Consider the following 23141-nt stretch of genomic DNA (forward strand, 5'->3'; position numbering starts at 1 on the left):
AGCCCTTGTTCCGATGGAAACAGGCCCATCTGAGCGCGGCCCCGTCCGTCCAGCCCCGTGTGCCCACCGCGCGTCGTGTGTGGACCAGAAACGAAGCGAAATCCTTCTCGGCGCACCGAGTCCGCAGGCTTCGTCGCTTCGCTTCCCCCACATCCGGTCCGGCCATCATCCTCGTCGACGTCCGCCATGGCCACGGCCGTGCCCGCCGTCTCCCTCCCGCTCCCTCGCCGCGCAGCGTCCTCCTCTCCCTTGGCCGCCGCCCGCCGTCCCGGGTCCCCGTCGCTGCGCAGGCGGCATTGCGCCGTCACGCCCGTCGCCGCAGCCTGCAGCGCTGCGCCGCCGCGGCAGCTCGACAACGGTTGGTACCCCGCTGCCTCTCCTGAACAGGACTCCTCTAGAGCGTCTGTCTTTAGCGACGTTGCTGTGTTGTCTGACCTGACGCAGAGGAGGAAGGCTCCGGGCGGCGGCAGGTGCTTGTGGCCGGTGCCGCCGCGGCCGCCGCGTTTGTTTCCCGGCCCAATCCGGCGGCATGTGAGTTGCCCTTCGAATTTACGATCGCCTTAAAATGCTCGCCTTCTGCAGTACCCACTTTGCTGGTCACATTTCACTTCGAATATGGTTTATTTTGTCAAAACTGCGCCTCTGAGTGCCATTCTGATCTGCTATAGTCGCAGCAGAGTCTAAGAAAGGGTTCCTGCCTGTCGTCGACAAGAAGGCTGGTTACTCCTTCCTCTACCCGTTCGGGTGGCAGGAAGTGGCCGTGCAAGGGCAAGATAAGGTGTACAAAGATGTGATAGAACCTCTGGAGAGTGTGAGCATCAACTCTATTCCCACTAGCAAGGAGGACATCCGTGACCTTGGTCCTCCGGATAAGGTTAATTTACTCTTCTCTCTCTCTTTTTTTTTTAAAAAAACACTGGATTAGTCCGTCTGGTACAGGTCCATTTCGATCTATTAACTCCTGCTCTCCAGGTTGCTGAGACCTTGATAAAGAAGGTTTTAGCACCAGCAACGCAGAAGACGAAGTTAATCGAGGCAAAAGAGGTGTGCCTTGCCAATCGCCATGCTTGATCTAACACAGTTTTCTGTTGAAACTTAACTAACTATTTCTCTTACTATTCATGGACTCTAGTGCATGCCAAATCTTTGACGAATTAGTTGCTTTATGTGGACAGAACTAGAAAAGGCTGAAATCATTCAGTGCTGATTTTTCTAAAAATAGCATATGTAGATATCCACCTACAACATGTGCTGAAATGTTTCACCTGGTTTCCACGTTTATGCTGGTATGACAAGAATGGTTTTTTTTTAGGGTAGAAATGAATGGTAGGTAGTAAATTGCCAACTTGAAAATACAGGTGGTAATATGACAAAAACAAATTTAGATAATGGTAATATGAAAAAGGTAATAAAATGTGTACGTAGTACTGTAAATTGCTAGTAGTTGCTTCTCCAGTTTCTATTAGAATTAATTGATTATTTGTCAAACATCCTGTTCTTGACATTTCTCATGCTATTGTCTTCCTGAATGGTATATTTGGGTGCTCTGATATTGTTAAATTCACAAGGCATGTTTTCTCATGCAGAATGATGTTGATGGGAGAGCATACTATACTTTTGAGTTCACAGCTCAGGCTCCGAACTACACCAGACATGCACTTGGTGCTATTGTAATTGCAAATGGTATTGCCATCCATCCGAGATTTTTTCAATCAGTGAGATGTTGTGTTAGTTTTAATATGTAGTATTTATTCACTTTCCACCAACTTATTTCGTCAGATTTGTGATTTATTGTACTCTCAACATTGTACTGGAAAATTGTGAGAATGCTGTCAGCGATTGCTGTTATCTATTATTTTCTGATTGTTGATGGGATGCTGCAGGCAAATTTTACACATTGACTACTGGAGCAAACGAGAGAAGATGGGAAAAGATGAAGGATAGGCTGCACACAGTTGTCGATTCCTTCAAAATTGAAAATAGGATATGAGGAATGTCTGGGTTCTTGTGCTGATTTTTCTTTGTTGTTTTGTTCTCTTCTGGAGCTGCAATGGTGAGATCTAAATAGTAAATGTCGGGAATATGAATTGCACTGATCAGTTTTTATTTTTGAATGTTTTGTTCTTGAAACACTTGTTTGTACTTGGCATGTATATGTTTTCACTGTCTGTACTGTGATCATTGGAATAAGGTGATCCATACAGTTGTGTAAATGTATCGAAAATAAGCAATAGAATTCACCCATGGGAGATTACATCAGTGCTTAATCCTTCATGTTCGAAGTCGAATTTCATTGTATACAAAGATTGGAATGTTGAATTTCCCATGCATATTCAGGCGCTGCCATCAGAAGAATGCAGTCTGCAATTTGGTATCCCAGTCCAGTTCAGTGGGCATGGAGTCTCAAGATTTTTGTCAGTGGGCATTGCCTTCGCCCCACTTTTATTTGAGCAAGGCGAGTGAGAATCCTACTCACTCTTTTCCGATAGCAAAATTGGACCAGAGAAAACTCTCTCCTTAACATTTGTGCCATCTCCAGCTTGTGCAAATCTTCTTGACTTCTCAGAGGAGGAAAAGATGGGTAGCATCCCAATTCCCACATCCAGTTCTGGAGTACGTTTCCAAACGGCCGATAGCCATCTCGAACCCATCTCGAGAATCGCTTTCCTTGTGAGAAGGCGTATTGACCGGACGCAGAACCAGCTCCGCCAAAGAGCGGATTAGATAGGAGGCACCGAGCCGAGCGAAGAACACTGCGGCACTGCTCCTTCCCGGCGCTGCTTATCTCCCGCTCCCTCTCCTCCTCCAGCGCGTCGCCATGAACACAGCCATGGCCACCACTTCCTTATCCCTCCAAGGCCGCCCTTGCCAGGCCGCGGCCAAGAAGCTCTCCTCCCCGTTCCTGGGCGCCCCCGCCTCCTTCCTCCGGCCGCTGGCGCCCGCGCCCACCGCCGCCCCCTCGCGGCGGACGCTCGCCGTCAGGGCCATGGCGCCGCCCAAGCCGGGAGGCAAGCCGAAGAAAGGTCCGTTCCCCTCGTTGTCTTCTCCAATCCTAAAACATTAAAGAGGACCCTTGTTCTTTTTTGCGCCTAAACCCTTTTGTGCTTCGGTTATCCTGAATGCAGTGGTGGGCATGATAAAGCTGGCCCTGGAGGCCGGCAAGGCGACGCCGGCGCCGCCCGTCGGCCCGGCGCTTGGTGCCAAGGGTGTGAACATCATGGCGTTCTGCAAGGAGTACAATGCCAAGACAGCCGAGAAGGCCGGCTACATTATCCCCGTCGAGATCACCGTCTTCGATGTGAGCATAATGCTGTCCATCCTACTATGTGTTTGTCTGAAGTCTGAACATCGATTGTTAATGTTGAATAGTTTTCGTAATGCTTGTGCCATTGCTTTGCATTTGCAGGACAAGAGCTTTACTTTCATCTTGAAGACACCACCGGCCTCAGTTCTGCTCCTTAAGGCTGCAGGTTCGCACCCTAGACATTAGCATCAATCTGTTCATAGTTAAAATGCCCAAATTATTTAAGAAATTGGACATAAAGGAAGAGGTCTGTGCACTTGTGCTTGATTGGTATTTTTTTCTGTGCGTCTTTGGCACGGATTTGATGAAATGGTATTTAAAGTTTGTACAAATGCAGCTTATTGGATTAACAATTCAGCGTGTAACCTTTTTCAAACTGAGTTCATACGGGCCTACATGATTTTTTTTTCTGCCACATGGTGAGAAAATAGTGAATGCGCTTGCAACAAATCAAGTTTGGAGTTAGCAATTCCACAATGATTCAGTAGGAGGTGACGGTAGGACTAAGTAGTAGTATTATGTGATTTGAGGCCTTTCGTTCTCCTGAAACCGAGATATAAAATCAGATCAGCAGTGAAATAGATTATACATTTGATCATATATTTTTAATTAGCTGTGTTTCAACCCAAGTGACTTATCTCATGAACTTTGCTTTCAAGCTTTTAAATTTGGACATGCACCATAGATGAATAACATGGACTTACAACACATATGTTGAAGCGTGTGCTCTGTCTTCATTTTCACAAAGCAAATGGTTTGCTTACCTAAATTTTTCAATCTTAATTGTTAGGTGTCGAAAAAGGTTCAAAAGAGCCACAGCGAGAAAAGGTTGGCAAAGTAACAGCAGATCAAGTCCGTGCGATAGCTCAAGAGAAGTTGCCAGACTTGAACTGCAAGAGCATCGACTCTGCTATGAGGATCATCGCTGGCACTGCCGCTAACATGGGCATTGATGTTGACCCTCCAATCCTTCAGAAGAAGGAAAAAGTTCTCTTGTAGTTTGTTTTGCTGGCACCCGCAGATCAAATTATCAATCGCCTTATGTAGATTCTGCCTTCCTTTTTGTTTGTCAATTCGCAGTGCCAACTTGAGGTTTTCCTCTGGTGTCAGTAACCTTGTTCACTAATCCAGTCATTTGGTGTAGACCTGTAATTTTTTTCTTGCGAAGTCCTTCGGTATACCACATCTTTTCTTTTTCTCGAACACGGGTATACCACATCTGAAAGGAAACGGCTTCCAAGCCTTTGTGCACCAACATTTTTGGAGCCAGTCAAGCCTTTTGTGCACAACAACATTTATCCAAGAGCAAGATTATACTGTTTTCCGGTATGGCGGTATCTTTTTTTTTTGGGAGAAAGGTATGGCGGTATCTATTCCATCAAGTCTCCCCTTTTTTATTCTCTTATTTTCGTCTAAACTAATAGTTAACGACACACACTTTTAAATTTCCATGGACCATGGTAAAGTGCTTATGATATTCAAACTTGAAAGCCAAGCATACTGGTCCAATGGCACCGTTGTTGGATACCGTGGGCAGCCGGGCGCATCGAGGCAGCAAATGTACATGAGCGATGGCGGAGCTGCCGACGCCTTCGGGCACGATACAGGCAGCAGTGTGTCCATCAGCCAAAGTTCACCGATGAATAAATATTAAGTGGTTTTCTTTTCTTGCATAACATGGTTTATGACGACAAAATTGGGCGACTTGCGTCAATTAATGGAAAACTGACCGAAAGTCCTTAATTCCTAAATAGCAGGTGCATGACTGCGAATCTACAGGGTTGGCACTGAAACACAGTGGCACACAAAATGGACTAACACTCGAGGAGCTGTACACATGGATTCTAACTCAGCAGGATAAACTACAGAGCTTTCATCGTCTGTTAGATTTCATGAAGGATTTCGATCTTTTAGAATGAGCATGATCTTCTACCTCATCGTCGTCATCTCCCACCTTTCTCCGCTTCTTGTGGCCACCGGAATCCTTCATTTTCTACAAGGATGAACAATTACGATTCTGTGAACCAGTTGTCATAGAAGTGCAGAGATGTGACTGTAACACAAAATGTAGGAGCCAGGTAGCCATCCTTTTGCACAGATTTTCTACCAGGAAGAATAGCGCAAGAATCACACTGAGAATCGATATTGGTGTTTTTTTTGTTGGGGGGGGGGGGGGTACCGTTAGAGCAATTCTCTTTGCATCTGATATGGGCTCTCTAAGTATCATGATTTCAATTTTCTTGCCTGCAAAACATGGTCGATGAGAGCCAGGCTTTGGAAAGATACCATCTCCATTTATGCATGCAAATCAGCAGACAAAAAGTAGAGAGGAGGCAAGAGGAAAACTGCCATTACCAAGTAGCTGCTCAATCAGCACAAACCACTGGGCTTCATATTGATTCACCAAAGATACAGCATATCCTGATCTCCCTTCACGTGCAGTCCTACCCACCCGATGAACATAATCCTATATGTGGAGAAACAAAAGATTTAGAATCATAACATATCCAAATGTAAACATTGTAAGCTGCTGAAATAAAATCACTACATTGACCAAGGCAAGTACTGAAATGAACAGATGAGACCTTAGAATTCATTGAAATATTATAGTTGATGACCATATCGACTCCTTGAATATCAAGACCACGACTTGCCACATCAGTGCAAATAAGGATATTGCAATCTTTCGCTTTGAACCTGTTTAAAGCACCCAACCTCTTATCCTGATAGAGAAAAACAAACCAAGTAAGGCAAGAAATAAAGATGACACCTCACACCTCACAGAGGATTAGCCAACTGAATGAAATAATCGTATAATTGTCTGTGTGTAAAATTTAAGTCAAAGAAAGTAAACCTGACTCATTTGGCCACTGATAGACATAGCTTTCAAACCAAGATTCCTTAGCATGAGGGCAAGGAGCCTAGTAGATTCACAGGTGCGCACAAAGATCATGATCATGCTCTCTCGCCTCTCATTCAGAACATGAAGAAGATAACAATCCTAAATTCACATAACAAAAAGGTAGATCAGAGACGAATGATGGGAAGCGGTACTCCGCTGTGAAGGTGAACAATATAGAGTTCAATTCGGATGGACGATTGAACATAACACGTTGAATTAGGTTAATGACATCCAATGCTTCATCGCAGCCATCAGTTTTTCATAAATGCTTATTGAATGAAAAAAAGTCTGAAGAATTAAGCCAGACATGCAATGTAACAAATAAGAATCGAAATGTCAAATTGGTTGAAATCACTTGGATGGTTGCTCAGTGCTTCAAATCACAATGTTGTAATGGAGTTGAAAGATGAGTTGTGCGTCAAGTAATTCCCAAATGATAGAGCCCCGTACATAATAGGTTTTCTTTAGGCTGGGAAAGGAAAAGGTGCTATAGCTAGGCATAGAATGAATCAACAAGCAACTATTCAAAAAGTAATAATTTTAGACAAAGAACTCTGATCAAATTGCAGACCACTCCAATGCAAGTTGAGATACAGGTTCGTCATGATCAAAATAGTAGAATACAGGCTCAACCTTCCAAAATAAATTCGAGAAGGAAAGCTATGCCAAAAATAATACAACAATTGTCAAGAAAAGAAACACAAAAAGACACTACTTTTGAATTACACTATCACAAATTGATATGATTGCAACATAATTAAATTTATTATTTACAGTAGTCCATGACAACACAAAATATTGAAGGCACGGATTTAGATCACATGAACTCAAGAAAATCATTTATACAGCAAGACATCAGCAGTAGCAGCAACACTAGATGTGGGCCAGATAAACCAACCTTGTAATCTGCAGGAACGAAATAGAACTCTTGTTTAAGCGAATCTACTGTAGAATATTTTGAGGCTGCTTCAACCTGTTCCCAAGAAAACAAAACGTTGTGATCATAAGTAAAGAATAAGAAAGCTGAGCAAGATGTGGTCAACTTCTTGCTTATTAAATGCTTCGAGGGAGAAAGATAGAATGTCACCTTAGCAGGATTCCTGAGACAAGCCCGTTGCAGTTTATTTACCTAAGTTGTTGGAAAGGAAATTTTTCATTTAGTCAAACAAAAATACAAAACACTGTTTATAAAATTAGTCCACGATTATGCAAACTAATTGTACTAAAAAGACCACGCTAAGAAAGTAATAATTACATGAGATAAAATAAAATAAAGGCTTAGTGAGTTTGGTAGGATAGATATGAGAGATCATCACTCCTTTATCTTCTCGGGCATTTTAAAGTGGTGTCATATGATTGTGATTACAACAGAAGCAGTGAACATGGCCGTATCAAGAATTTAATACTATCAAGACTTGCTTTCGGTTGTTTTATTAAAAAGCCTTATAAATTAAGTAGTTTCGTCACATAAACAAACCAAGTACAACTCTATCCACAAACCTTTTTGGTCATTGTTGCTGAAAGGTATCTCTTTTAGAATGTCATCAAGGGCTTTCTCGAACTCCACATTAAGTAATTTATCAGCTTCATCCAATACCTAGCAATACAAAGATAAACCTAATGTCAAAACAATTTTGGGCCTAAAACAATTCATACAGTTATCTTAAAGGTATACACTCTAAAATATAAGGATCTTCATGTGCTAACATAAAACTAGTTCAGACTGATCCAGTTTAAGTTGACAGGCAAGTTACAGAATTAACAGAACTGCATTCGGCAAATGGCTACGAATTAAGAACATCAAGGATGAAGTTCATGCTATAATAAAATATGAGACAATAACTTGGAGGAATCATGAAGGAATTCGGTAGGAGCATATGTTCTGACATTTTTCAATGTATCAAGCAGGTATGACCAACATACAATATGGTATTGTTTACTTAGAAAAAAATAGGTTTGATCAACTTCAGACAGTGAAAAGGTAAATAGATATTGTTCCGTTAGATGGTTAGAAAAGGCACAGTTGGGAGATATACTTTCTCAGGTAGATAGAAGAAGTTTTTGTTTCTGCCCACAGTAGACGTTAGTGTAAATCATTAACACAACTGATACAACGTGTTTAATAATAAGAAAACAGTATAAACACCAAATATTTGATTTTCTTAAGGCTAAAACCTTTTGTATCTGTCAAGTGGTCCAAAAGACGGCGAGGAGTTCCAACCTAAGTTTTGAAGGAAATATTACGAGAAGTACGTTAGTCCACATGAAGACAAAAAAATATGTAAAATAAAATTGACTTCACAGAATATTCACTGATAGAATTTTCGGTGCAATGGAAGCGTGGAGGAGCCAAAGAGAATCAAAGCTGATATGCTTGTTGCTACTGGTTTATACGACATACTAAAAGCTCCAAGAGCTCAATCAAGTGGGAGGAGAAACTTGATTTCATGCCATTGTGGTGGCTTTTCAGAAGTCATTTCATGGGAAAAACAACTTTAGGTCTTCCGCGGGGGGAAGGAGCCGAGCGGCGCTGGGGACGGAGATGAAACGGCTGCTGTTACTGCTCGGCAGGTGAACTGGCCCGGCCCGAGAAGACGGAGGCTTTGCAGCGCGAGAAGGGAAGAAGCCGATCCATTTGACGTTGGTGTGCTGCGGCCGGCCCAGCGGAGTAGGAAACTTCTTGGTGCATTCGGCCCATGGTCCCATATCGACATCGATTAAAGGAAGGAGTGACCCCTCAAAAAAAAAAAGAGGAAGGAGTGTCGTCGGCTGCCATGTGTGGGGCTCGGAGGCTCACTCAATCAATCAGCTCCAGGAGATGACGATGATGGTGGTAATGATATCGCTCTCGCACAGTCACGCGCAGGGGTCGGGTACCACGGCTCGGCTCGTCTCGTCGCTGGGCGAGAGCGCTGCCACCACTGCACAAATCGCTCACATGTTGCTTAGCCCTTTGCTGTCTTCCTGTCTTACTGTTTCGCCCGTCCATCTTGGTGTCTCCCGACCCCTTGGCGTTGCCACAGTTTGTTTGCCAGCCACGCGGACCCTGCCTGCAGCCAGTCTGTGCTGGTGCACGGCCGCGCCCGGGGCTCCTTTTCGCTTTTCATCAGCCGGCTCCGGCTGGCCTGCCGGCGGTCCGGCACATCACACGTCGCCGTCCCGACGCAGCAGCTGCAGCCTGCAGCAGCGGGCCAGCGAGCCGCGGAGCAACGCGTCGTGCAAGCGATGCCATGGAGCTGTGGACTCTGAAGTCCGGCGTCAGGCTATTAATGGCGTGGCACATGAGCGAGGATCATGGGTGACTTCACGCACGTACGCTCGCCGCCGAATCATACGGGATCATGCGTACGCCGATCGGGTCCGGCCCGGCGCTCGTGTCATGCGTGCGTGCGCGTACCGCACCCGCATTAATAACGGAACCCCCGGTACGGCCTCTGTTTGACTTCGCTCGCGCGCGTCTGCATCCCTGACCAGCCGGATCGGCCGCCGGCCACCGCCTCTCCGACCGGCGACTCCGATCCTCGCCGAGCCCATGGCGCCGAGAGGCCGAGAGCAATGCAAGCAAAAGTGCCGGAGCGCGCCCCCGCTACTACCTGCGCAAAAGCCTTGCGCGCCGGCGGCGGTGGGGGAAAACCGCACGAACGCCATTGACCCGGGGCACGGCATGCGCAGTGCCGCGGCAAGTCTAGCTATAGCTTCCGGCTACAGCTGCACGCATGGGCCGCGGCGCGGCGGCTTTAGCTTAGCACGCCGAGAATGATTCGGCGCTGCGGAACGCGCGGCTCGGCACGTCCGTCCGCTGCCGGCTCGGCGCCGCGCGCGCCAGAGCAGGAGGCGGAGCATCGGGGCAAAAGCTTTTCGCGGCGACGGCAATTGATGGCATGGGCGTTTTGACCAGCAGCGTAGGCGATAGGCCTGTGGGCTGCGCTAGCGCTGGTGCAGAGGAGTACATGGCAACCACACCCGATGAGGCAAAGCCTGCCCCCCTCCCAAAGAGTAACAGAAGCTCTGCACGGCACCAGCGGCAACAGCAAAGGACACGACGATGCAGAGATGGGCATGCGATCGCAGTCGATGCAGACGCCGTGCAGAGCAGAGAGATCGATGCTGCACCCACAGATACAATAGTGTGTATTGCAATGCAAGCACATGGAACACCATCAGCTGCGTAAAAATAGCTGGTAAAACATTGTGCGTGACTTTTATACAGCGTAGACACAGAGACGCGGATGCATGGATCGCCTCTCAGCCCATCACTCACTGCAAATCTGCAACGCAAGCTCTCCAGAGACAGGGGGGGGGGGGGCACTACATCATGTCCTGGTAGCCAGCTAGCCCTGCCACTCCAACACTGTTGTACTACGCTCTTCACCCTTACTGCAGTTTCTGCTGTTGCTGGTCGTGGCAGCCAAGTAAACAACAGTAGAGTAGAGCAGAGAGAGGTCTCCTTCTCTCTGCTCTCCTCTGCGCGCCGCGCCGCATGGACCCCCGCATGCAGCCGGCCGTTGCCATGCTCGGTCCCCTAGCTCTCCTCTCTCTACGCATGCCGACGTCGTCTCTCCTCTGCGGCCGCGGCCGTCGTGTACATACAGCATGCCCCGCAGCGCTCTGGCGATCTTGACTTATCGTCTCCGCTACGTGCTCCGCCCGCTGCCGCCGGCGTCGTCGTCAGCAGCATGTGCCGCCGGCGTAGGCGAAGATCTGGTGCACCACCGCCGCCACCTCGTCGGCCGTCGCCACCTCGCACCCGTCCTCCATCTGCAAGCACGCACAACCCGGAGACAGACACCATTAGCTACCAAACTTTTAGGGATCGGACACAACGGGCACAGAGCTAGGCAGCGGCCTGTATTTTTGCCTTCCAGATTCCCAGGACAAGGGAGAAGAAGACAGCCAGGAAAGCTGAGGTTTGTAAGAGCTAATCTGTCTGCGACTTGAGCCGGTTGTCTGCATGCCCGCCAGTACCAACCAGACTACTCATCGTATTCGATCAGTCCATCTACATACTCCAAGCCTGCCCAACAGAAACGTACGAAGAAGACGCTGCGCTTCTTTCAGAGATCCCACGCAACGCTCCACGAGGAAAAAAAATTCACTTCGCTTTCTGCAGCCATCATGCGATGGATGGATGACAATGGCACTAGCCACTAGGTGATGGCAAATTTTCTACCAAATTGGCAACCTGAATTCCTCTCCTTGAGAACTGGCTGTAAAATAATGTTCTAACCGGGCCGGTACCATGTAGGTGCAGCAGATGTTTACATCTTTTTAAAAAAATAAAATGCAACTTGCTCCAAGAGATTTTTAAATCATGTTTGTATTAGAATTTGAATTACTGAAGCTAGAATACTACCCAAGGTCATCGCAAATGAAAGAAGGAATACTAGTCACAATGCACTTTATACTGCAAGAACAGGAAAAGGCGCTGTTTGAACTTTGCAGTAGTCAAAACGCATGACTGAGGAAAACGAGGGAGTACGTAAGCAATGGAAGGGAACATGACAAGAGGTAAGTAAAATCGATGTGACATTTCGCTGACCTTAAGGTTGAAGCAGTACACGACGGCGTCATGGCCGACGGAGGTGACGGCGAGGTGCAAGACCGCGAGCCGGAGGTCCTCCAGCGCGGCGACGGCGCGCACGAGCCGCCCGGGCCACCGCCGCCCCGCGACGCGCACGCGCACGTGCCCGCCCACCGCGGCCATCGCCTCCACGTCCACGCCGCCGCAGCAGCCGCGCGCCTCCGAGTAGCTCGCGTACTGCGGGGACACGAACACGCCGTCCGACGCGGCCGTCGCCGCCGTGCCCACCGCGCCGGCGGCCCCGCGTCGCGCGGCCGCGGCCGCCTGCAGCGCCACCAGCTGCTGCTCGAGCTGCTTCACGTAGTCGATCGCGCCGCCCACCACCGTCGCCTGGTCGCCCTGCATTATTGCGTTGCATTTTCGTTGCATCGCAATCGACGCAAGGTCAGAGATTGTTCGGTACGGAATCGGACAGATGTTTGCATGGCCGTGCATGCATGGCTTACGCGGGGGATGTAGCTGGAGGGGATGAGCGAGCGGAGGGAGGCGAGGTGGTCGTTCATGAGGCGGCGCCGGTTGCGCTCGACGGCGATGTGCGTCATCCGCTGGCTCTCGGCCTCCTCCGGCTTCCTGCGCTTCTCCGGCGGCGGCGCGGCGCGCGTCCTCGGCCTCGGGCGCTTCCTCCGCCTCTCCGCCCTGGTCGCCGGCGCAGACGCCACAGGGTCACCCGCCGCCGCCGCCGCCTGCGTGACGCAGCTCTCGAGCAGGTCGAGGTCGGCGGCGCTCGCGAAGGCGGCGGCGTTCCTCTTGCGCCCGTCCTGCCCGTCCTCCACCACGATGCCCGCGCCCTGGAGCAGCGCCAGGAAGGGCATCTGCGCGGCCGCGGCCACGGCGGCGCTGGTGCTGGCGGCCGCCTGCTGGTCCGCCCACTGTTCCATTACCGCCGCGGTCGCCATGCCATCGCCAGCCGCGCAGGAACCGGCAGCAGAGCAAGTAGAGAGGCACATCAGTCAGCAAGGCAACCAAGGAAGACGAACAGCAGCAAGTACAGCGGCAGCGCCATAAAAGAGGGTCGCCCTCGCCTCCTAGGAAGGCACAGTGGTGAGTGGCGCGCATTGAATGGTGGGTGCGTGCGTGCGTGCGTGCGCGCCGGGTCCCCGGCAGAGCTGCTACTGCGACATTAGGGAAGGAGCAAAGGGCAGGGAAGGGAAAGGAAGCAGCAGCAGAGGCGAGCATGCGATGCATCGCATTGCATCGTCGACACAAGCTGAGCTGCTGCTGGAAATGGATGGAAGCTGCTCGCTCCATTACTAGGAGGAAGCACAGCAGCTGGGTCTAGCTAGGTAAACTTACCAGCGAGGAGGCGATGGGCCCTTGCAGCTGCATCCTCTCCATTACAGTAACAGCAATAACTGCTGCGACGAGTAATGAGCCCCTCACTGAGGCGGCGGCAGCTGCTGCGAGCCTGCAACAGCGACCTGCAAACACCCTCCCCTCCTTCCTCCGCCCAGCTAGCTCCTCCTCTTCCAGCAGCAGCTGGAGCTACGAGGGCAATAAATATAGCGCTACTTCTAGTGGTAGGAAAGGGAACGGTAGTAGTATCAGCAACAGCAGCCAGCAGAGTAGAGACTAGAGAGTGTACAGTGCAGTGGGCAGGGAAGGGCGAAAGGCAGGCTCGGCCGGGGAACCTTAAGAGAGGGTGTGAAAGGGAGAGGAGAGGCAGGAGTTGTCTCTTCTCGAGCGTGTGGGGGTAGGGCAAGATGGGAGGGCGGGTCGAGTGGAGTCGAGACTGATTTGGATTTGGAGGGGGGCGATTCGCGCGAGACGTCGTGAATTATTGCTGGTGTGGTGAATTGGCGGCGTAGGGGAGGGAGGGGAGGACGCGACCCGGGCAGGCTCGCAGATTTGTCGGGGCCTGACGGCAGCGGGAGCGGGCCTCAGCTTTCCTTCTCCACGTCGGCGAGCCCCTGCCTAGCTCTCCTTGGCCACCAGGGGCTGACCATCCTAGCCCAGGAGATTTGGACATGTGCATTAGGAAAACATGGCCGACCAGCACTCACTGACCGTTCAGATTAACATATTCTAATCATGCTCGCTAAAGTAATCATGCAAACTCCTTCAGAAACCGCCCAGCAGGTTTCAGAGGCCGTTCTGATTCGAGTCTCATCTGCTACCGGTTCGGTCTCCTCACTGTGCAAATGGCGTGCGTGCGTGCGTGGTGTGCAGTGTATCTGCTTCCACACCCCACATGGCGGCGGCGGTGGTGCCCTCAGGGAGGAATTCGTGTATTCTGGCACGCCGCCGAAGTAGCATCTGCACTGCACAGTCACATTTGCACGCATAATGCGTGGCACGAGGGCCATGAAAACAGCGTAGTATAGAACTCCTAGCTAGGTGCATACTGGTCGTATGCTGTAGACCACCGGATTATGGACCAAGCAAGGCAAGAGCTGTGCACACCCTGTCCGTACGCGCACGACATGTAGGCATGCATGATGAATGGAACGAAATCGACGCTGCTGTTTCAGCAGCGCGGGAACAGTGTTCAAGCCCAGAACTGCGTGCACGCACGCACACGGCCAAACGCGTCACGAGACGGTGCCGGTGCCACACGGCCATTAGGTCCTCTTGTTAGCTCTCGATCGGTCGGCCTCGCCGCACCGCTGGCCGCGCCGCGATCGATCGGCCGGTGCGTGCAAATGGAAAAACCGCCTGAAGAATTGACATGATCAGATGGAGCCGAGAGCTTGCACGGATCCCGCGTGCCATGGCACGTACGGCTTGGGAGAGGTAGCGAGCGCAGGGCGAGCAGAAACGGAAAGGGTGGAGACTTTTGGTGGATGCGACAGCGGGCGACCGAGACCGCGCGCGAGAGGCGTCGTCACGCACGCAGGCGCGGCCGGCCGTAGATCGATGCCAACGTCGCCGAGCGACCCTGGAGAGACGGGGGCTCGCCACCGGAATGGAAACGGGGCGGGCGGGGTTTGCATGCGGCGCCGGCGCCGGCGCCGCGCGCGGGCCGCTTGCCTGGTGTTTTCGCGTCTCGAGTTGGAGACCGGCTGCAATCTGACACGTACGCCTTCCTTGGACAGCCCAGGGAGTCAAGGACCATGCTACTGAACCGTGCAGTCGTGCGATCTCCTACAGTTACTGCGGCCGTGATGCCCGGAGCTTTACTGAACCGAGATTCACTGGAAGTGGTAGTCAGGTAGAGCTATGCGTGCATGGGTGGTCTCGTCGCGGTGGCACCCATATGCACCGTCCGCGTCGGCTGGCGCAGGTACACTGGGCGCGGCGAGGTGATGCCATCCCACCCGCTCCGTCCCTCGCCGCCCGGGCACAGCCACAGGACAAGATGGTGGCCGGGCGCGGTGGGCTCGGCCGAGCTCGGCGGCAGATCGCTCGCTCGCCCTCGCATCGCATTATTGGTGGTGATTGCGAGATGAGCCAAATCTTGGCCGTTTCCGGTCTGGATCTTCTCCGGGGCAACCAAGCTAACCCTTTTCCTCCGCCCAGCGTTTTCCTGTCGTCTCCTTCCTCTGCCCGCCCAGTGCCCACACGCCACACACTTGCGCAGCCGCAGCAGCGGTAGCGGTAACTTGTTTTCACCGCGCGCTGAGCTGGACGACGGACGGTGGGATAGATACAGGGATGGGGAACAGGATGGGGTTTCCATCTCGATTTTTGCACTCTGCCTGTGGCCTGTGCTTCTCTTCTACTACAGCTTTTTTGACCACAGGGGGCGCGTAGTGCCCGATGTAGGATTCGCGATACCTGTCCTGAACCCTGACCGACCTCGGCCTTACTTTCTCCTACCACGGCCGTTCCGTTCAACCAGCTTGGTGCACTGCTCAGTTTAAACCTCAAAGACGGAGTCACAAAGGAGGAGCGCGTCGATGACTCGATGAGCAGCCTGATGGTAAGCCCTGAACTAGCTAAAAGCATCTTGTGTCCAATGGGTTCAGAGTTCAGACATCTGGTCTGAACAATTGCAAGTTCATAGATACCGGCCTTCCTACGAGTGCGAGCTTAGGAAGCCAGGAACACGTGAATGGATGTACAGATCCAAAGCATGCAGGGCTGCAGGAGTCATGTAGAGGCATTTACAGGTGACAGCAAGTAGAGACGACGGCCGTGCATATACAGAGGCTCGCAGGGAGCACCATTTCCAATGAAGTAGCAGAAGGCCAGAAGCAACAGGCCAGGCCAGGGGTCCTCCTGATGAGTCCTGAGAGACCCTGAACCAAACCACACATGAGCCAGTCGTAAGAAATCTACCTTTTTATCCTTGATGTTTTACACACACACACAGGTTTCAATTCTTTGACTTGTTGTCAAACGCTTGATTTTTTTTTTACCAAACCCTTGGTCTTGGCTTGCCTTGTGTCAGCTGTCACGTTGCCCTCATCCAGACCAGACCCACAGATGCAGACATGGAGTCCAAAGGCTGGAATGAATGATGCTGCGTGAGCATGGCTGGACGCATGCGGCGGCCGGGAAATAATTGGGGAGATTTGTTTCGGTTGCCGGCGGGATCTGGTGACATGTTACAGCCAGCCATGCATGCCCCTCCAAGTACCAAGCGGTACCGCCCAGTTTCAATTGGGCTGAGCTCTGCCTCTGCCTGCCTGTTCCGGTGAAAATCTCCTATCCTCCTCCTGCCTGCTGAGGAGGACAAAGGACCCCCCCTCCTCACTGTTGCCCCGTACGAGGGCCTTGTTTAGTTTGCAAATCTTTTCAACTGGAGATACTGTAGCGCTTTCGTTTGTATTTAACAAATTTTATCTAATCATGGACTAACTAGGCTAAAAAGATTCGTCTCGTGATGTACAATTAAACTGTGCAATTAGTAATTTTTTTACATATATTTACTGCTCCATGCATGTGTTCCAAAATTGATGTGATGGAGAGAGAGTGAAAAAAGTTAGAATTTGGAGGGGAACTGTACAAGGCCGAGGCTGCGACCAATGGAGCATCGCCTTGCGTCTTCGCTGCGGAACTATGCAACAAACACAAAGAGGCAAAAGCGATTAGCACGAGAGGGAACATCTTGCCCAGCAGGGCAGCAGAGCAGAGATGCTAGAGCGTGGTACCACTTGCCCAGGCTCTCCCGTGCCCTCCTCTTCCATGCTTTTTTCGCGCCAATAGCCCATTACAAACATTCTTGCTTGCTGATTGACGCGGCACTTTCAGACGTGCGGTAGATGTGAACGGGGTTGCTGGCAACGTGCCATCAGGCAAAGAGCTGAGGAAATGTGTGATGTGAAGCTAGGCAGCCTGGCACCATTGCGAGACAAGCAGGCAGCTGGACAACAGGTAGGGCGATAAGATAAACACACATCATACCTGCTGCAGAATAGATACACATTCAGAGCTCCAAAACTTGAAACGAGACTAGACGGTTATAAAAAGGTCTGAAACAGTTTCTATTTACATTTTGCACAAAGAATGTACAAGCTTTAGGTCACCTCAACATTTTGCACAAAGCTGCAACGGGCGACCATAGAGCTTCAAGAAGTGATATGTACAAAAGAAAGGGCTGATGGTCTGATGGACCATGGCGTTCTGCAACTATAATGTTATATATACAGGAGTTCATGACATCAGACGTTACCAATGCACTGAACACCTCCTAGACAAAAACAGTATGGAGGACAAAGCTTAGCCATGATGACGGATAATTAGTTCTGCCAATCCTTGTGCAAATAGCCAAATATGCATCCCAAGTACGTAATAAATTAGTTACGAACTATTCTCTGCTGTTGCCCCGCAACCTTAGCACTGCATAGATGGCTCTTCAAATTAGCTATGTAGCTATGGATGCGTTGTTGATCTGACGGTGAAAGGGAAAATGGAGGATTTAGTGGCAACGTAGGTGCTTCTTGCAATATGAATGTGAGCAAGATGATAGATTTTGAATATAGCGCCGTCGATTTACTTCGGTATCCCAAAACTTCATTCGCCTGAAAAGAGTTAAGTAAAAAGTCAATAAAATGTACTGACTGTAACTTATAAGTGACAAAATACATCCAGCTCTTGACTCCAAAGCAGGTTCTCATGTGATGAATAATAACACAACCCTTTTTCTCCTAGGAGGCAGATCCATATATATCAGACGGATTCTACTGAAAATGAAGGCAAATCTGGCGGATTCGTGTGTCTTGTTGCTGTGTTGTACTTCACTTCTTCTCTATTAATACATACACCGGCATTATCTGCCGGCTTCTGTTCAAAAAAAGAAAGAAAGAAGGCAAATTGCCTTCAGGAAGCAGGGAGTTCCATAAAGGAGCAAGCTCTGGCTGGTAATGGTCGTGCTCGTTTCTTTGTAGAAGAACCATTGCATTATTCATGGAAATATAAACAACTATACTCATTTCTGTCATTGATGATAATTTCTTACTAGAAGCCCCCCCAAAAAGACATGCCTTACTTGTTTTCCTCTCCTCATATTTCACAATGTACTGAATGCGCCTTACTCACATTACTTAAACCGTTTGAATGAAAGTTCAGGCGAGCAATTGCCTGCCGTGGTTCTGTTGGAAAAGAAAAGGGACATGCCTCAAACTAGCGGTAACTAATGAAACCACCAGTGGCATATCTTCAGCATTAATTTGTTACTTCATTTAAAAAACTTACCTGATTTCGGCGTACATACTTAATTTTTTTATGTATTTATATGTGTACATGGGAATGGTAAACCGAGGTACCATCCATATTGTACAGGTTTCAACAGAAATGAACAGGTATACCCAGATAGCAATACTTACCGCACCACTTTTCCCATATTCTAAAGCAGTTTGGAATATGACATCCATTGCATCTGGCATCTCAGTGTTATCTGGAAAACAATGTTGATTATAATTAAGAATCAATATTGAATAGCGATAAGAAAATATAATTGTTCCTAACCATAACTCTTCCGCAATATATGTGATATCTTCTCTGCACGATCATATGCTTTCATGAACCCACTTTCAACCCACGAACGAATAGAAACTGGTCTACTGAAGTCCAATCCTCGTGCCGCATTCGGAGACGAATGATCACTCTTAGGCAGCAAATGTTCTGGAGAAGATTCTGAGGAATTTCCATCGTGCGATGCATCCATGAATAAGCTACACGCATCAAGTGCCTCTTTCCAGATAGCTAATAATAGAAGCTCAATTGACAGTGCCTCCAGATACAACCCCTTAGAAAGCTGCATATAACACAGAAAAGTGGAGACACATAAGAAAAGGAAGGACTAACATATCACAGTTGTGAAATGAAATATACAACTGCTACAACCGTTCCATAGAGTAGTGGGTATCGCCGTGTTGAAATTTGGAAATGACTAGCATTACAACATCGAATTATTGGTCTGGTACAAATATTGCAGGAAAACTCCACATAATGGAAATTCAAGAAAAAGAGAAGAGATGGCTTGTTGGACGGTGGCATACATAGGAGGGTATTTATTGCCAAGGAATATTATATTAACTGAAAAGAACAAGATTATCTTTTTGGAAAGCTGCAACTACGACATTACATAAGAAAATACAGTACAATCAGAAATTACTGAGACTGAACTGTAAAAGCATGCCCACAAGCGAATATTAACTGGAAAAAGCACAATAAGACAGATGCCCTAAAAAAACACAATAAGACAGAATGAAGATGAATATCATGTTTTGGATCACAGTGCAATTTTCCAGTATGGCAGTAGTAGTACCTTTTCCCGAGCAAGTTCCGTAAGAACAAGAACAAATTGATTCAGAATATGAAGCCTTTCAAAACAATCAGGTGGCTTCCCTCTTCTATCTTCCGCATTGGCTGACTCATGGGAAGCAGGCGCTGGAGTACATCCATGGTTTTGTACACCAATAACTCTGTGGTTAAAGTCTCTGTTTTGATTCTGAACAGAACCTTTGCCAGTGGACCTATCATATCCGGAATTTCTTGTACCTGTATCATCCTTTGTCGACTTCTCGAGTGAAGACAGCATCTCCATGGAAGTACAGTTTACCGGAACGAGCACGTATTCTCGTTCGATCCACTCCCATGAATCAAATACTATAAACATATACATACAAAGTTAGCACCTAAGCAGAACACACGCTGTATGATTCGAAGATATAGCCTGATGTACCTTTCGATTTTTTTGATTCCACGCTTTCAGGTTTCATTTTTAGGACAACAGGAGAGGTGATTTTCTGGCATGTATCCCTTAAATCAACAGCATGATGGGACTCACAGATAAGCTCACATTTCCTGAAATGGCATAAGCAGCAAGCTTGGTCACAGGAGCAAATGTAAAATAATAAAACAAAACTATTCCAAAGGTATAGAAAAATCTAGAAAAAACTGCAGGATTGTTGCACAAATGAGCAGTATTCTCATTTATAGAAGTATATGCACTGCAAGCTTTAAAGCATGAGGAAATATGACATGATAAAACCGAATCTACTCCAAACAAACAGAAAAAATAGTGGAAAAACTGCTGGTTGCAAAAACTCGGAAAGACTACAGAAGTCTTGCATATGCAAGTTCTAAGCCCATTAAAAAATTATAAAATGCAGTATTCTCCAAATAATTAAAAACAAACATAAGCGATGAACTAAATATGATGCAGTGCACCATCATAATTCTTAGGTCAAATTCATCTGTGGGCACAAGCACAGAAGAAAAAAGATAACTGAGTGCATACATGTACCATATGCACTATTTATGAGCATCTGTTGTATTTTTTCCCCTATTAGTTCTCTCCACTACCATTTGAGTTCATCACTGAAATTATGTACGCACACACCGCATCACTAGTGGGGAATACTTTATTTTGTTGGGGCGACCATTTCAGCATTGATGTAAGGATAACTGCCCATAGAGGCAGCAGGGTATTGCTAAGCTAAACCTGCAGCATCTTCATCGAAAACAAACTAGATGACGCAACATTGCATATGGATGAACACTACCACCAGAGTAAAGGGTTGACCTTGTTGTTGCCAAAAACTTATGATTGAAGAATTCGTCAAAACTTATTCTCTTCCCTGCAGAACCAAAAGCATATTTTAACCTGGTTATCCAATCGGTAAAGACCAAACGTTCAACACTAATAAATGACTTATCCATTTGAGCTTGATCGCATAAAACAAGAAATGACCAACTAAAACTGCTACATAGGATAAATCAGTTAACACGCGCCTGCTTCGCACAAGCAAAAAGTAAAGTGCAACAGCAGACTCACTTGGATCACGGTGCAAGAGTCTTCTGCACAAGTCAATGCAATCAGGACATAAATCGGCTTCAATTTCTGAAGGGAAGTTAAGTTCATCAGAAGCCAGGATGTTTTGGTGCAGCTGTGTTTCAGAAAACAATGAGCAACCATTAGTTTTGGCGGATACATGCACTGTGGTCATACGTATAAGAACATCTAATTACTCAATATTAAGAGTAGCAAACCTGGAAACAGGTACTCCCAGCATATGGCACCTTCCCAGTGACTAGCTGAAAAAGAATGACCCCAACACTCCACAAGTCTGACTGCAAAGCTTTTTCAAGCAGTGTTAATTGCTTGCTTCTCCAAAATCCACGAATTTAATGAAAGATAATGAGCCAACCTTTGCATCGTAGTCCTTCCCTTGCCAAATTTCTGGGGCCATATAATATGGTGACCCACATATTGTGGCAGCTAAATTTTCATCCCTGAAACCATTGCAAACATTTCACTACACATTGCTCACTGACAACAAGCTTGGAGTGAATACAGTATTCAGAAGCAAATATGTTGAGGATAAAAACATAATTGTGAACTGGAAACGATGACAGCTTAATTTTTCTCATGAAATCGAACCATTCAGCGGAAGAAGGGAAAAATTGTCTTTTAAACAAAATATAAGCAATGATGGGGGAGAAGATCCTCACTTGGCAAACCCAAAATCGCCAATTTTCAATATAATGGCATCACCGTTGGTTGATAGGAGAAGGTTCTGCCAATTTCACATATTGATAAGTATGGAGTAAATAATGTATCATGAAAACAAATGAACACATGGAAAAATTACAGTGAGGAATTCTGTACTTTCAATCAGAGTATGTTTGGACATCAAATGCAAGCATGTCTGAACATAACAATCCTATGTGTGGTTTGCCAAGTGATGGAACTGAAATTAATTGGGATTAACACATTTTAAGTGACGCTAGTTGCTATTTATGGAACTTGCACAAGCAATGACAATAAACGTCCTCAACGTCACAAAGTCAGCCTTAGTTTAGCACTTTTTGTACACAAAAATAAGCATCCCAGATACCAATCAGGGTAATCGGAAAAAAAAACACTAATGAACACTAGGATCACGGGGGAAATCACGCCCAAACCAACCAAAAGTGATCAAATTAAAAATGTCCTTAGGATACCTGTGGCTTGAGGTCCCTATGGACGATGTTCCTCTCCCTCAGCATCTTCAGCCCTTCCGCTACGCATCCAAAACAACAGAGTAACGTCAAAATAATGCCCAGATTTTTTTTCCTCTAAAAAATTCGAATCCAGATTGAGGCCATACCGAGCTGCCGCATAAAGTCCTTGGCGGTGGCCACCGGCAGCCGGCCGTGCTTGAGCAAAAACTCATCGAGGTCGCCTCCATCGCAGTACTCCAGAACCAAGTACATGGTATCCGTCGTCTGCAGCGAAAGCTCACTCGTGTCAAATCGTTAACCGTGCTACTCAGTTCGATCGCGGGGGATTGCGTACGTCGATGGTGTCGAGGAGGCGGAGGATGTTGGGGTGATCTATGCTCTTGAGGATCTCCCTCTCCTTGAGGATCCCGTCGTGGACTTGCTTCTGGAGTCGCCGGCGGTCGATCGCCTTCACCGCGACGCGCGCGCCGGTGAGCCGGTGCGCGGCGCAGAACACCTTGGCGTACGAGCCCTTCCCCACCAACCTCTGCAGCCTGTACTCCCCCACCTCCACCTCCTCCGCTCCCTCCTCCATCGCCTCCCCCGAGCTCGCGGCCGCTGCCGTCGTCGCCGGCGAGTTGTTTTAGGAGGTTCCGTTCAGTTTGAGCGGAGCGTGTACGGGTTAGTTTAGATTAGAGAGGGCCCCGCGTGGTGGTGCCCCGGTCGGTCCCGGAGATTAGAGGCGGTGAATTTGTCTTCGAGTTATCCGCTCCGGCCCCGCACGTCAGCGACCCTGCATAGATCGTTTTCCAGATATCCCCGCGCAAAACCACCTCGACTAATAACCAGCAGCCGGCGCACTGACGGTAGGACTAGAAGTCTGCGGGACCAGGTAGTCAGCGTGTTGGGAGGGATAAATATCTGGTGTGCTTTGCTTAGCCGGTGCCGGGCCGGGCCCGTGGAGGAGTCGGCGAGGGCCTGGGCGTGGGGCACCGGTGCACCCTTTTCGAAGCTTTTCACGCGGATGTCTTCTACGGGTGGGT

General features: G+C 48.4%; 4 protein-coding genes and 1 pseudogene across 7 annotated transcripts; 2 read left to right on the plus strand and 3 right to left on the minus strand.

The window, feature by feature from the left end:
- Positions 1–47: 47 nt before the first annotated feature.
- Positions 48–2259, plus strand: LOC112874578 (psbP-like protein 1, chloroplastic). Of its 4 annotated transcripts, none has more exons than XM_025937965.1 (6): positions 48–358; positions 445–531; positions 669–874; positions 973–1044; positions 1587–1683; positions 1884–2259. In XM_025937965.1, the coding sequence occupies exons 1-6, from the start codon at positions 187–189 to the stop codon at positions 1988–1990; spliced, it is 741 nt and encodes a 246-aa protein (XP_025793750.1). In that variant the 5' UTR covers positions 48–186; the 3' UTR covers positions 1991–2259. The 4 variants fall into 4 exon arrangements, with proteins under 4 accessions (XP_025793750.1, XP_025793751.1, XP_025793752.1 ...); XM_025937966.1 differs by having other exon boundaries at positions 675–874; XM_025937967.1 differs by lacking the exon at positions 445–531.
- Positions 2260–2706: 447 nt separating this feature from the next.
- LOC112874579 (50S ribosomal protein L11) lies at positions 2707–4561 on the plus strand. The gene is made up of 4 exons (XM_025937969.1): positions 2707–3023; positions 3126–3298; positions 3407–3470; positions 4095–4561. The coding sequence occupies exons 1-4, from the start codon at positions 2819–2821 to the stop codon at positions 4301–4303; spliced, it is 651 nt and encodes a 216-aa protein (XP_025793754.1). The 5' UTR covers positions 2707–2818; the 3' UTR covers positions 4304–4561.
- Positions 4562–5095: 534 nt separating this feature from the next.
- Positions 5096–10089, minus strand: LOC112873449 (annotated as a pseudogene).
- Positions 10090–10532: 443 nt separating this feature from the next.
- On the minus strand, positions 10533–13288 carry LOC112878057 (transcription factor bHLH57-like). Its single transcript, XM_025942454.1, has 4 exons — positions 13081–13288; positions 12234–12656; positions 11746–12126; positions 10533–10964 (listed from the first exon to the last, which is right to left on the minus strand). The coding sequence occupies exons 1-4, from the start codon at positions 13120–13122 to the stop codon at positions 10875–10877; spliced, it is 936 nt and encodes a 311-aa protein (XP_025798239.1). The 5' UTR covers positions 13123–13288; the 3' UTR covers positions 10533–10874.
- A 3834-nt stretch (positions 13289–17122) lies between these two features.
- Positions 17123–22820, minus strand: LOC112877139 (serine/threonine-protein kinase ATG1a-like). Its single transcript, XM_025941346.1, has 13 exons — positions 22454–22820; positions 22266–22383; positions 22120–22178; positions 21628–21692; positions 21324–21408; positions 21166–21246; positions 20951–21062; positions 20699–20753; positions 19856–19977; positions 19439–19779; positions 18637–18925; positions 18495–18565; positions 17123–17690 (listed from the first exon to the last, which is right to left on the minus strand). Exons 1-13 carry the CDS (start codon positions 22691–22693, stop codon positions 17466–17468), a joined length of 1863 nt encoding a protein of 620 aa, XP_025797131.1. The 5' UTR covers positions 22694–22820; the 3' UTR covers positions 17123–17465.
- Between the last annotated feature and the right edge of the window lie 321 nt (positions 22821–23141).

Source organism: Panicum hallii, chromosome 9 (assembly GCF_002211085.1).
Source record: "Panicum hallii strain FIL2 chromosome 9, PHallii_v3.1, whole genome shotgun sequence".
In the NCBI taxonomy this organism is placed as follows: Eukaryota; Viridiplantae; Streptophyta; class Magnoliopsida; order Poales; family Poaceae; genus Panicum; species Panicum hallii.

What these genes read in the sequence shown, in the direction of transcription:
- LOC112874578 (XM_025937965.1), top strand. Translation starts at nt 187, where the DNA reads ATGGCCACGGCCGTGCCCGCCGTCTCCCTCCCGCTCCCTCGCCGCGCA. An exon ending in GCCGCGGCAGCTCGACAACG is followed by an intron (nt 359 to 444) that starts GTTGGTACCCCG and finishes GACCTGACGCAG; the next exon opens with AGGAGGAAGGCTCCGGGCGG. An exon ending in ACCTTGGTCCTCCGGATAAG is followed by an intron (nt 875 to 972) that starts GTTAATTTACTC and finishes CCTGCTCTCCAG; the next exon opens with GTTGCTGAGACCTTGATAAA.
- LOC112874579 (XM_025937969.1), top strand. Translation starts at nt 2,819, where the DNA reads ATGAACACAGCCATGGCCACCACTTCCTTATCCCTCCAAGGCCGCCCT. An exon ending in GGGAGGCAAGCCGAAGAAAG is followed by an intron (nt 3,024 to 3,125) that starts GTCCGTTCCCCT and finishes TCCTGAATGCAG; the next exon opens with TGGTGGGCATGATAAAGCTG. An exon ending in TCGAGATCACCGTCTTCGAT is followed by an intron (nt 3,299 to 3,406) that starts GTGAGCATAATG and finishes TTGCATTTGCAG; the next exon opens with GACAAGAGCTTTACTTTCAT.
- LOC112878057 (XM_025942454.1), bottom strand. Translation starts at nt 13,122, where the DNA reads ATGGAGAGGATGCAGCTGCAAGGGCCCATCGCCTCCTCGCTG. An exon ending in GGCCCATCGCCTCCTCGCTG is followed by an intron (nt 12,657 to 13,080) that starts GTAAGTTTACCT and finishes GTAATGGAACAG; the next exon opens with TGGGCGGACCAGCAGGCGGC. An exon ending in CCTCCAGCTACATCCCCCGC is followed by an intron (nt 12,127 to 12,233) that starts GTAAGCCATGCA and finishes GCAATAATGCAG; the next exon opens with GGCGACCAGGCGACGGTGGT.
- LOC112877139 (XM_025941346.1), bottom strand. Translation starts at nt 22,693, where the DNA reads ATGGAGGAGGGAGCGGAGGAGGTGGAGGTGGGGGAGTACAGGCTGCAG. An exon ending in ACTCTTGCACCGTGATCCAA is followed by an intron (nt 20,754 to 20,950) that starts GTGAGTCTGCTG and finishes TTGGTTCTGCAG; the next exon opens with GGAAGAGAATAAGTTTTGAC. An exon ending in CGGAACTTGCTCGGGAAAAG is followed by an intron (nt 18,926 to 19,438) that starts GTACTACTACTG and finishes TGTTATATGCAG; the next exon opens with CTTTCTAAGGGGTTGTATCT.